At 50.2% G+C, this 12,392-nt stretch overlaps 1 protein-coding gene across 5 annotated transcripts in view; it reads left to right on the top strand.

Annotated features, from left to right (window-relative positions):
• The window catches only part of MYO7A (myosin VIIA), a 107,554-nt gene that overhangs the window by 1,394 nt on the left and 93,768 nt on the right, over window positions 1-12,392 (top strand). For 2 of the 5 annotated variants that reach the window (XM_082410308.1, XM_082410305.1), the window contains exon 2: window positions 764-827. The exons of 2 other annotated variants lie outside the window; for them this stretch is intronic. In XM_082410308.1, the coding sequence (XP_082266434.1) occupies window positions 810-827 (18 nt within the window). In that variant the 5' untranslated portion in view covers window positions 764-809. Of the gene's footprint in view, window positions 1-763; window positions 828-4,072; window positions 4,228-12,392 lie in introns of those variants that run through there. One more of the 5 variants, XM_082410307.1, reaches the window with a different exon arrangement.

Below are 12,392 nucleotides of genomic sequence, written 5' to 3'. Positions count from 1 at the left end.
AGGCTTCCTGGAGGAGGTACCATCTAAACTGAGCCATGAAGCATAGGTGGGAATTTATTAGTCAGAATTCCAGGCAGAGGGTCCAGTGTATACAAAGTCTAAGAAGTATAAAAAGGGCTAGCATATTTCAGGAAGAGTGAGTGCTGAGAATGGCCCAAGGGCAGGGGTGGAGAAGGAAGAAAGCAGAGAGAGGCAAGACTGAGACGCATAGTGCTGGGCCTTAAACGCAAGATGGGGGAGGGATTAGAGCCCCCATCCTGAAGGCCGGGGGTGCTCTGGAAGGGTTTTAGGCATGGCGTGCCATGAGCAGGTCATGTTCAGCCTGACCCTCCTCTTGGGCCAGGCTGTCCCTGTCACCTGTATTCCTGGGGCAGCTCTGAGCTGGGTGGCCAGAGACCAAGTCCTAGTCCTGAATTTGTCCTGCCCTGCTGTGTGACCTTTGGCAAGTCTTGGTCCCTCTCTGGGCCCCTTTGCCCATATGTCCAGGGGAGGGGGCTAGACTTTCTACTTCTTAGGAGCCCTTTGGGAATCTCTGAATAACAGTAGTAAAAAAGGAGCTCAGCTGCTCTGGGCAGTGGAACTGGTGATGGTGGCAGAGGCTCAGGTCACACAGGCTGGGCTGTGACCAGAGGGAGAGAAGCCAGGGAGGGTTCCTCAGGGAGGAGGGGCTGGGGCTTTGGGAAGAGCCCAGGTGACCCCAGCCAGGCTCAATGCTTCCAGGGCTGGCTGGCTCAGAGGCTTGACATGGTCTCTCTCCCTGCAGAACTGTGTCTGGCCAGGCGGGCAGTAGGAGCATTTGACCAAGGACAATGGTGATTCTTCAGCAGGTGAGGGCTCCTTCATCTTTCTATCAGGAATAACCCTGTTGGGTGGCTCATCCTTCCCTATCCCATATTCTCTTATCCATGTTCTTAGCTGTAGAATCCCCTCCCTAATCCTTTCTTCTAGAAAACTCCTATCTATGCTTCAAAACCCAGGTGTGAAACTTTCCCTGACTCTCTCAGGGCCCATTCTCCCTGTGATGTGTCTGTTGGGGCCTCCCTTTCTCATTGCACTCACCCCACTGGTCAGAAATTACTTATTTATATACATCTCTGAATCCCCAGGTAGTCCAGGCAGTGGAACAGCATGTGCAAAGGCCCAGATGTAGAGAAGCCCTTGGGGAAAGGGAAGACGAAGTTGGCAAGTCTATTGAAGCCAGACCAGGAAGGGCCTCGAGCCTGACTGGGGAGCAGTGAATGGGGGATGACGTGGCCAGAGCTGCAGGCCCCGAGGGTAATATGGGGAAGAAGCAGAGGTGCTGCCCCCGGCTGAGTCCTCCAGCTCCCCTTCCTTCCCAGGGCCACAGTGGCCCCTGACCCTCAGCCCTTCCCCGTGATCAGCCTGAGGCTCTAATGAGCTCCTGGTCTCCAGATCCAGGAATGTGGGCCCTGAGCCAGGTCGGCCTGGCACCAGGCCCTTGGGCTGGTAGGGGTGTGTGCTGTGGAGGCTTGGCCAGTGGCATCATGTCCTCCAGGACCATGTGGGACCAATGGGCAGCCGTGCCCTGCAGCTGCGTGTTTGAGTGTGAGTTATGTAGACGTGTGTATGTGAGAAGGCAGGCGTCAGGGCAGGGTCAGGACAGACAGTCTTCTGTCCTGGGGCTGGAGGAGTCCCCCTCTAGAGCCCCTTGGCCTGAGAGCCTCTTCAAAGGCCCATCAGAGATGGCCAAGACCAAACACAGAAGGAAAAGTCACTGTCACTGAGTGTTTGCAGGGTGCCAGGGCCTGGGCTGCAGGCGGGGCTGGGTGGATGGGGACATTTGCAGACCCCAGAGGGAGGGCCTGGGACACTCGTAGCTCCCACAGCCGTTTTCCCTCAGGAGGCCTCTGACTCGCTGTTCACCCTCCTCCAACCAGCCCCCCTGAACGCCGGCCCATCTCGTCTGGCAGCCTCTGCTGGGAGCAGGTGGACCTGGCTCTGCCCACCCCTCACACAGAAAGCACATTTCTGTTACTTCTTTGGTCCTGAATGAAATCCCAGCTCTGGGGAGCCAGCCAGCCACGCAGTGCCACAGGCAGAGCCTGCAGCCCTGGGCTCATCTTGGGCTTTGCTGTTGATAAATGTGCGGACCTGGGGCACGCACGTCCTTCAGCCTTCCTGAGCCTCAGTTTCCTCATCTGTAAAACGAGGATAAAAACCCTCCTTTCCTAGGACGGTTGTTGTGAAGATGAAATGCCACGGGGGGTTCAATCAGAATGCTTGCCTTTCACCTGCCTACCAGGTCCGCCTCCTCCCGCCACCCCTTCCCTGTCCTGAAAGACAGTCGGTCTGCCCGAGCACTTGGTCCCTCTTTCCCTGGCTGACTTCTAAGTCCTCGCTGTGGCCACGACTCCCTTTGGGACCCTTCCCTCCTCTGCCCACATTAGAGTCTGATCGCACGCCTGCGATCCTGGGGCCTCCTGGTGAGCCCAGAAACGGGGGACAGCCTTCATCCTGCTCCCCACTGCCTCCTCAGCTCCAGCACCAGCCCACTCAGAGATGGAGCTCTGTGCCGAATGAATGAACGATTGTGATTTCAGCCTCATTTTGTCCGAGGGGCTGGGGCGAGCATGATACCTACCTCAAAGGGTTGTTGGAGAACAAAATATCGTAACACATATACAGCACTCAGCCCAATGCTGGACACAGCTCAAAAGAGTTTAACGGCTGTGGCGACTACTACTAAAGTCATATCAATAGTGTTCCTGTGTATGAGAATTTCCCGTTCTTTTCTCTCTTTCACTTTACTTGGCATAAATATTTATTTGGGATAAATTCTTTGAGGAGACCTCAGAGAATATGATGTTTCTTGCCCCATGTGTAGAGTGGCCCAGTGTGGGACATATCAGTGACAGATACTCACCCATCCCTCCCTCATTCCTTCCATTCATCGATCATGCCAGCCTTTCTGAGCCCCACAGAGTACCAGGTGCAGAAAACACCTTCATAAAGTTGTGCTCAGAATCCAAATCTCTTCATTATGAAAAGATATTATTCATTTGTTGAGGGTTCTAATTCTTCAAAAGTAGCATCCACATTGGTCCTACTATGTGCCGGGTACTCTCTACACATGATCTCATTTTATTGCCATAAGGCTGTAGGGTAGGGATCTTTGTGCCGATATTGCCGGTGAAGAAACTGAAGCCCAGATAGGGTAATTTATTTTTATTTTATTTTATTTTTTCATTTCAGCTATGCTTTTATTTATTTATTTTTTAACAGCTTTATTGGAGTATAATTGCTTTACAATGGTGTGTTAGCTTCTGCTGTATAACAAAGTGAATCAGCTATACATATACATATATCCCCATATCTCCTCCCTCTTGCATCTCCCTCCCACCCTCCCTATCCCACCCCTCTAGGTGGTCACAGAGCACCGAGCAGATCTCCCTGTGCTATGCGGCTGCTTCCCACTAGCTATTTTACATTTGGCAGCGTATATATGTCCCAGATAGGGTAATTTAGACATGAGCTGGGGCAGGTCCAGACAGGATAGGGAGCCATGCTGGTGAGGGGGGCAGCATGCAGGGAGAGGAGACCTTGGGAAGGGGCTGCTGTGCAGGGCACAGGGCTGTGGCACAAGGAGTAGGCACGGGGCTCAGGGGAGGAGGTCCGACTTCCACTGCTGGGTGGCATTCGCAGAGCGTGAGCTCTTTCCTAGGGACCCTGTGGTAGTCTGGGCAGACCCATCATGTTGATGGCTTTGGGAGTAGGGTGGGAGTGTCTGGAGGTTCCTAGTGTGCCAGAAGCCACCTCCTCCAGCCACGTTCTCACTCACCCACCCAGCAAAGTGGCACTCAGCCCCTTCTCTGTACCGGGCTGGGCACAAAGGATGCAGAGATAAATTGACTGCTCCCTGTCCTGGAGGAGTTTCCAGACCAAAGGGGGAGGCAGCTCCGAAACACAGCAAGGGTGCCCATGAGCGGAACTGTGATAGCAGGAGTCCTGGGGGTGGAGTAGGGTGGGAGGGAGCCTGGGGATGGGGGAGGCTTCTGCCCCGCCTGCGGTACGGCAGGGTGGGGTGGTGATGTCAGGGAAGGCTCTGTCGCTGTTGTGGTAGCCCCTCACATACAGATGGGGGGCTGTGGTCTCAGGAGGAGGGACTTGCCCCACGTTGCAAAGCTAGCTGGTGCTTGTGAGAACCCAGAGATCTGTGGTACACGTGACCCGCTTCTTTAGGACCTCAAGGAAGGCTGCTGTGCTTCGGTAAGATGTGATTTCTGGCTCTGTGGTGAGGCCAGTGTAGGGACTAGATGTACTTTGCCCAGATTCATGGATCAGAGTGAAGTTTGAAGATAAATCTGTGGACTGTTGATAACAGTTGGATTAAATCTTTTATTAAAATATAATGTTCTTCTTTGTCTGTTGTAACAATTCCTGATTTAAAGTCCGTTTTGTCTCATATTAGTACAGCCACCTCAGCTCTCTTTTGGTTACTGTTTTCAAGGAGTATATTTTTCTGTCCTTTCACTTTCAACCTATTTGTGTCTTTGGATCTAAAGTGAGTCTCTTGTAGATAGCATATAGTTGGATCATGTGTTATTTTTTTAAAACCTATTCTGACAACCTCTACCTTTTAATTGGAGAGTTAAATTCATTTCCATTTAAAGACTTACTTCTGCCATTTTGCTGTTTTTTTAATATGTCATATCTTTCCCCTGTCAACTCCTCTATATTGACTTCTTTTTTTTTAAATTGAAGTATAGTTGATTTACAATGTTGTGTTAGTTTCAGGTGTACAGCAAAGTGATTCAGTTATATAATACATATATATATATATATATATATATATATTTTTTTTTTTTTTTTCAGATTCTTTTCCCTTATAGGTTATTACAAAATATTGAGTATAGTTCCCTGGGTTATACAGTAGGTCCTTGTTGGTTATTTATTTTATAAATAGTAGTGGGTATCTGTTAATCCCAAACTCCTAATTTATCCCTCCCCCCCTTTCCCCTTTGGTTACCGTAGTTAGTTTGTTTTCTATGTCTGTGGGTCTATTTCTGTTTTGTATTTAAGTTCATTTGTATCTTTTTTTTTTTTTTAGATTCTATTCTATGATGCCTTCTTTTGTGTTTGATTTTTTCCCCCACTCTACTGTTTTGGTTCCCTTCTCATTCATTTCCCTCTCTCTCTCTCTCTCTCTCTCTCTCTCTCTATATATATATATATATATTTTTTTTTTTTTTTTTCCCTAGTAGTTACTCTGGGGTTTACAATTAACACCTTACATTTATAACAATCTAGTGAGGGTTAACACCAACTTAGCTTCAATAGTATATGAAAACTCTGCTCTTATACAGTTCCATCCCTCTCTCTTTACAATATTATTGTCAGAAATTACATCTTTATACACTGTGTGCCCATTAACATAGATTTATAATTGTTATTTTATGCATTTGTCTTTTAAATCACATAGGAAAAAAGAGAAGTGACAAACCAAAGATAACAATAAGGCTGGCTCTTATATTTACCTTTGTAGTTACCTTACTGGGTTCTTATTTCTTTGTATGGTGTTGAGTTACTGTCTAGTGTCATTTAATTTTAGCCTGAAGGATTATTTTTGGCATTTCTTGTAGAGCAGGTCTATTAGCTACCAACTCCCTCAGTTTTTGTTTATCTGGGAATATCTTAGTTTCTCTTTCACTGTTGAAGAATATTCTTGCCACATACAGCATTCTTGTTGGAAATGTGGTTTTCTCCTTTCTGCATTTTAAATATATTATCCTACTGCCTTCTGGTCTCCATGGTTTCTGATGAGAAATCAGCAATTAATCATATTGAAGATCGTTCGTATATGATGAGTCATTTCTCTCTCACTGTTTTTAAGATTCTCTTTTTGTCTGTCTTTTGATAGTTTGATTATAATGTGTCTCAGTGAGGATCTTTTTGAGTTTATCCTACCTGGAATTTATTGAGCATTTTAGATGTGTAGATTCATATCTTTTATCAAGTTTGGGGAATTTGGGGTCATTATTTCTTTGAATATTCTTTCTGCCTCTCTCTCTCCTCTCCTTCTGGGATTCCCATTGTGCTTATATTGGTCCACCTGATGGGGTCCTGTAGGTTTCTTAGTCTCGGCTCATTTTTCTTAATCCTTTTTTCTTTCTGCTCCCTAGCCTGGATATCTCAATTAAGCTATCTTTGGTTTGCTGCTTCTTCTTTCTGCCCTTTCAAATCTGCTGTTGACCCCTCTAGTGAACTTTTCATATCAGTTATTGTACCTTTCAACTCCAGAATTTCTATTTGGTCTCTTTTTATAATTCCTGTCTCTTTATTGATAGTCTGTACTTGGTGAGATGCTGTTCTGGTTTCCTTCAGTTCTTTGAGCGTATTTAAAACAGTTGATTAAAGTTTTTTTCTATTAAGTCCAGTGTCTCTGCTTCCTCAGGGAAAGATTCTATTAATTTCTTTTTTTCCTATGAATGGGCCATATTTTCTTGTTTCTTTGCAAGTCTCATAGTTTTTTTTTTGTTATTGTTGTTGAAAACTGGACATTTTGATTATTGTAATGTGATAACTCCAGAAGTCAGATTCTCCCCCTCCCCAGGGTTTGTTGTTGCTGCTTATTGTGAATTGTAGTTTTGTTGAGTGACTTTTCTAAACTTTTTTTTTTTTTTTTTTGTGAAGACTAGATTCTTTGTTGTGTGTGGTCACTGAAGTCTCTAAAACCCCTGGAAAAAAAAAAACAAATAAAAAAAATCTCAGACTTTGCAGTTGGGCCGTGTGTGTGTTGGTGCATGACTTCAATGCTCAGTCAGGACATTTACAACTCTGACTTAGCCTTCACTCCCTGTCTGCATGGAGCTTGAGGTCAGTCAGAGGTGAGAGCTTAGGGTTTCTCATGCTTTTTCTGAACATTTGTCCAACCCTGGGTACGTGTACGTGGTCTTCTAGATTCCCCAGTATATGCTGAAGCTTTTTCAAAGCCCTTTTTCCCTGGTGCATCTCATTCCCCTGCCTTTCTTCCAGGCTTTTTGGAGTGTCTATTGTTTGCTCCAACTGATTATTTTTTTCCCCAGGTGGCAGTGGGTAGTTCATTTGCCTTTGGATGTTTTTGACCAATGCCCTCCATAGCTACTTCTCTACCCTGGGGTCCCTAGTTAGGGAATAAAGACAAACCTTTAGCATTATTCCTTCAGGGATCCCCCAGACAGGTTAAAACCATCATAATTCTTTGATAACAAAGTCTGTTCTGCTCCCTCTGACCCCAACAACCCACACCAGGGATACAGGCTGCCATCCTCAAGGTGGGGGGTGAGGGAGGATGGGTAGGTTAAAGTACCACAAAGCTCTCCTGTGGGGTTTCAGTCATCTTCCTCTTCCTTAAATGTTCAAATGGTTACTGTAAACCTTTGCATATTTTCTAGAGTTCCAGTAAAGTTGACTCTGACTATTTTTGCTATGTTTTTTGGTGTTTCTGTAGAGTTCTTGGCAGACTTCTCTACTCTTTGCTGATATCACTTGCTGATGACAACTGGCACAGTTATTTCCTGAAAGCTTTTCTGTTCCAACTTGCTATGTATACTTGGATAGGTCCCTTTGCCCCTTCTGAACCCCAGTCTCCCCATATGTAAAATGGGTGGCCAGAATTGGACAAGATGGTGGTATGGTGGAGGTGACAGCAGCACTATGGGTGTGAGGCATGAAGGGAGTAGAGAAAAGAAGGTAGTGAGGTGTGGGGACCAGGGGGCACACAGCTAAGTGGAGCCTTGGTGGCTAAGTGGGGGCAGGGAAGAGGATGGTGGAGGTGGAGCATTCCTAGCAGAGGACTCAGCATAAGCAAAGGTAGGAGGCCCTGTCCTGTGTGGCCAGGCAGCAGGAGACAAGGCTGGGGGAGCAGTGAGCCCTGGCTCTGGGAGAGAGTCTGGTGTGATGCCAGAGTGGGTCCCGGGGGCATTAGACCTGCCTCCCAGACCTGGTGTGCAGCCACCTGCAGGGAAGGGACCTACTCCTAGGCTTCATCTCAGGGGTGGCCTGGGTGCAGGGTGTTGAGCAGTGGGTCTGGGTCAGGGAGGGCCAGTCTCTCAGTACTTTAGTAGGTCTCTCTCAGGGGGCCTCTCTCCATCCACCAGACTTGTTTTACCATCTTTTCCTTCTTACCTCTGCTTCTCTGTGCTTTGCTGTTCTCTTTTCTGGAACACCCTTCTCCCTCATATCTGCCTAAATAATCACAACACCACAACAACATGACTTGCTCAGTTAATAATAACTAACACTCACACAGCATTTGCTCTAACAGGCACCGATCTGAGTGAGTTACACACAACCTGTTTAACCCTCACAAGCACCTAATGACGTACTGTTATCCTGTTATCCGACAAATGAGAAAACAAAAGCACATGGGGGTTGAGGAAATTGCCCAAGGTCACACAGCATGTGAATGGCCTTGTCATCATTGAACCAGTGTTGGCTCCAGAGTCCAACCTCATAGCAGCCATGCTATCCTGTCTCTCCAGGGCTAATCTGTCCCTTATCTGGTGGTACCATCCTTATCTGTGTCTGGGTCTATCCACCCCCAGGCTGGAAGCTCTGAGGACGGTGTCCCCTAAGCTTTAGCCTGAGCCTGTGAAGGTTTTTGGTTTTTTTTAATTTTAAAAATATTTATTTATTTTTGGCTGTGTGGGTCTTAGTTGCAACACGCAGGATCTTTCGTTGCGGTGTGTGGGCTTCTCTCTAGTTGTGGTGTGCAGGCTCCAGAGCACATGGGCTCTGTAGTTGTGGCACACGGGCTCTCTAGTTGTGGCTCTTGGGCTCAGTAGTTGCAGCGTGCTGGCTTAGTTGCCCTGCAGCATGTGGGATCTTAGTTCCCTGACCAGGGATCGAACCCATGTCCCCTGCATTGGAAGGCGGATTCTTAACTACTGGACCACCAGGGGAGTCCCTGTGAAGGTTTTTAAAATAGACAGATGGAAGGATGCCTGGAAGCCCAACTCTAGCACTTCCCTGGGTCTGAGGGTCTGGTTCCTGTTCGCATGGACTCTCCTAGGAGGGTAGGCTGGGGTAGGTGTGCTTGTTCTGGGCTTAACTCTGGAAAGGACCCCTTCTGAGAGCAGGGTCCCTGAGAGGGCACAGGAAATGGGTGGGAATCATTGCCGACAGTCAGCTGTGTGCTGGGTGGCAGAAAGCTGGGTCCTAGAGGCTGGAAGAGGGGGTGGGTGGGTAGAAGGAAGCCCAGGTCCAGAGGGGCAGCTCCGAGTTCTGTGTGAGGCATCACTGTCTCCTCCCTTGTCATTCCCTCTACTCCCCGCTGTGGTTTGCTTCTCTAGGACAGAAAGTTGGGTCTTCCAGGATTTCAGACAACACTGAGGGCCAAAAATGAGACCTTGAAGAGAGAATAGGAGAAAAGAGGGGAGAGGATAAAGATAAGTAGGGAGAGAGAAGAAGGCAGGTGTAGGAGGCGAGTCATAGGGCCCGGGCATTCCACGCCTTCAGGATGGGACAGTGGCCACTGTGGCTTGCGGCCCAGCACAGACCCAAGCTGGCACCCAGTCCTGTGTGGCTGCCAGGACACAGGAGCCCAGCTTGGCGCCCACTGTGGGGTGAGCGCTGAGCCATTAGGGGTGACTTGCTGTCCTGGGGAACGAGGGGACACCCCTCCTTTAGGCCTCGGTGCCTCCTCTTTGACCTGGAGATCACCAGCTGGCTGGCCTCAGAGGCTGGGTGAGGACCAGAGACAGACTCTTCCAGGGCTTTCCCCATAAAGTCCCCTCCCAACCTCAAGGCTTTTATCTGCCCTCACTCCCCAGAGGCAGCCAGTGGGCCAGAAAGATAGTTGACGCACCTTCCCTTTAGTCTTAAAAACTTTACGAAGTTTATTGTATTCCACTCCATAACATCCCCACGTTTCTTTCCGTAGAAAACATACTGCTTTTCTCCAAAACTGCGGTCAAGGTGAGGTTCCAGGTGCCTCGTTTTTGCCGAGGCCCGCAGCTCGGTTCCTGGGTGCCGCTCGCTGAGGTCCTGGTGAGGCGGGCCCGGAAGCCCCGGCGATGTTGGGTGTTGGGGTCGCGCCAGGATGGGAGGGGGCTGGGGCGGCGCGGGCGCCCCCTCCTCGTTCCCGCCCGCGGGCGTCACCTAAGCCGCCGTTGCCATGGGCCCGCGGCAGATGGCCGGGTTTAGGGTTCCCCGGCGGGCGGCGCGCACGGGATTAGGTGAATTAGGGAGCTCGAGAAGTGTTGCCACCGTAGCCGCCGCCAGGCCCTCCGCGCCATGGAGCCCCCTGCCCATCCCGCAGACCCCGCCAACCCCGCGGACGCCGCTGACCCCGGCGACCCCGGCGACCCTGCCGAGGCGCGCGCCAAGCAGCCGGGCAAGTGGGCGCTGGTGCGTAGCCTGAACCAGGCGTTGAAGACATACGCGGTCCTGCCGGTGAGGCCCGGGTCGGGAGGGGGAGGACGCCCCCCGCGGACCCGGTCCTGGGCCTCGGTTTCCCCGCCTGTCTGGAGCCAGGCGGGCCGCAGGGTCTCAAAGCCCCAGGGTGCACGCACACCTGAGGCCTCTGGTGCCGCGCGGTCCTAGACGCCTGGTGGGAACTTGGCCCCCCGTTGCCCCTGCCTGGGCGGGGAGCTTGTGCAGCTGGAAAACGGGAGGTGGATGGGCCAGCGCCGGGAAGGGGCTTCCCTGCCCTTGCCCGGGTCCAGAGCAAGGAGTGACTCCAGGTGCACGGAGGGGGCTCGGGGAGACGTTTGTGGACTGGCTGACTGGCTGGTAGAAGGAAAGCATGGCCCGCGGGTCCCCTCCTCATGTCCCGGAGTGACTATGAGGATAAGTGAGGGTGGGGGGAGTGTCCTGAGACAGACTCCTTTTCATTGCACAAACGGGGACTGAACCTCAGGCGCTGCCCCAGAGGAGGAAAGAGGCATATAAGGCTAAGGCCCTGCAGGGAGTTGATATTGCTCTGATCCTGGGCTCATGCCTAGGAGGGAAGGTGGGTGGACATCAAGGACAACTTCCCTTTGCATGGGTCTCTCATCTTCACAAACACTGACTCCTTTCATTTTAAGGCTGTTGAACTCTAAGGCTCAGAGAGACTGAAAGACTTACCCAGAGTCACACAGCGTTAGTGGCAGAACTGGGACCTGAACCCAGAACTCTTTACCTTGTGTTCATTGTGGATGTGGGCCAGCTTCCCTGGAGGAAGCCCCCACTAGGGTTGTGGGGTACCCTTGAGAACATTTAGGCAAATCCATCTAGGAACTCACCGTTCTGGGACTGGGAACCACTCAACTGACAGCAGAGAAGCTGGAACTTGCCCCAGGTTACACAGCCACACAGAGGCAGGTGTCTACACAAATGGAACTTTTGATTCTGGGTGAGGTCCCTAGTGGGGCACCCCTCACAGTGGGGTGGTAGGAATGGGGCCAGATACAGTCATGGGCTGCCTGGAATCCGGCTGTGGGGAGGGGCTGGTGGGGTTAGACCTGAGCCTAGTGCCCCTTCCCTCTCCTCCCTCCTCCTGCCCCTCAAAAAAGTGTCATGTTCTTTCACATCTTCCTTCCTCTGCTCCTTCCTTCACCCATCCAGCGATTCCTGACCTACCCTGTTTTTGGTTCAGGCTCTGCCCTGCAGATGCTCACAGTCTCATCAGTCACTGATTTGATGAGTGACTATGGCCAAATCCCTTTCTCTCTTTCGGCCTCAGTTTCCTCATCTGTAAAATGGAGACCCTTACAACCCAGCTGCATTCTGATGCCCCAAGTACTTTCCATGGGACCATGGGACCTGTCCCCCTCAGAGGTTCTCAGGCCCCAGATTCCTCCCTGAAGCCTCTTAGCTGCCATTTTAGCCTCTTTCCTCTAGTTCAGACCAAGAGAAGAGAAAGTTAAGTCACCACCCTCCTGGTGACAGTCCTTGGCTAGGAGGGTTCTAGACATTTCTGTTTGCTTTGCTGCCCTTAGCTGGAGCTTCCAGTTTGCCTTTTGGGTCCACGAACCATCTCCAGCCAGGGACCCTATCAGTGCTTCCTGTTCTGCTTACAGAGCTGGGTTCAGGGCGGGGCCCAGGGGATGTAGGGAGAGAGCACTGAATTTGGAGTTTGCCAGGCTTGGGCTTCATTCCCGGCTCTACCACAAAACACCCATGTGACCTTGGGCATGTTTCTTGACCTCTTTGAGGAGATGAAGTAGAGAGAGAATCCTCTGCCTAAGCGTTGTCATAAGGTTCAATGAGACAGTTAATTACAGGGAAGCATGTAAGTCACTACCTGGCCTGTTGCAGGGGTATTGAGTTTGCATAGAGCAATGTCCTGGTGCCACTGCCCGACACCGCTGGCCTCTGGGAATCAGGTAGTCTCTCTCTTTCTCTCTCTCACACACGAACTCTGTCACATCCTCCCTCTTACCTACTCACACACATGCTCACATACACAC

This window comes from Balaenoptera physalus, assembly GCF_965194825.1.
Source record: "Balaenoptera physalus genome assembly, chromosome: 10".
Lineage (NCBI taxonomy): Eukaryota > Metazoa > Chordata > Mammalia > Artiodactyla > Balaenopteridae > Balaenoptera > Balaenoptera physalus.
Note: the sequence above shows the minus strand (reverse complement) of the source record. Positions and strands in the feature narration are given on the sequence as shown.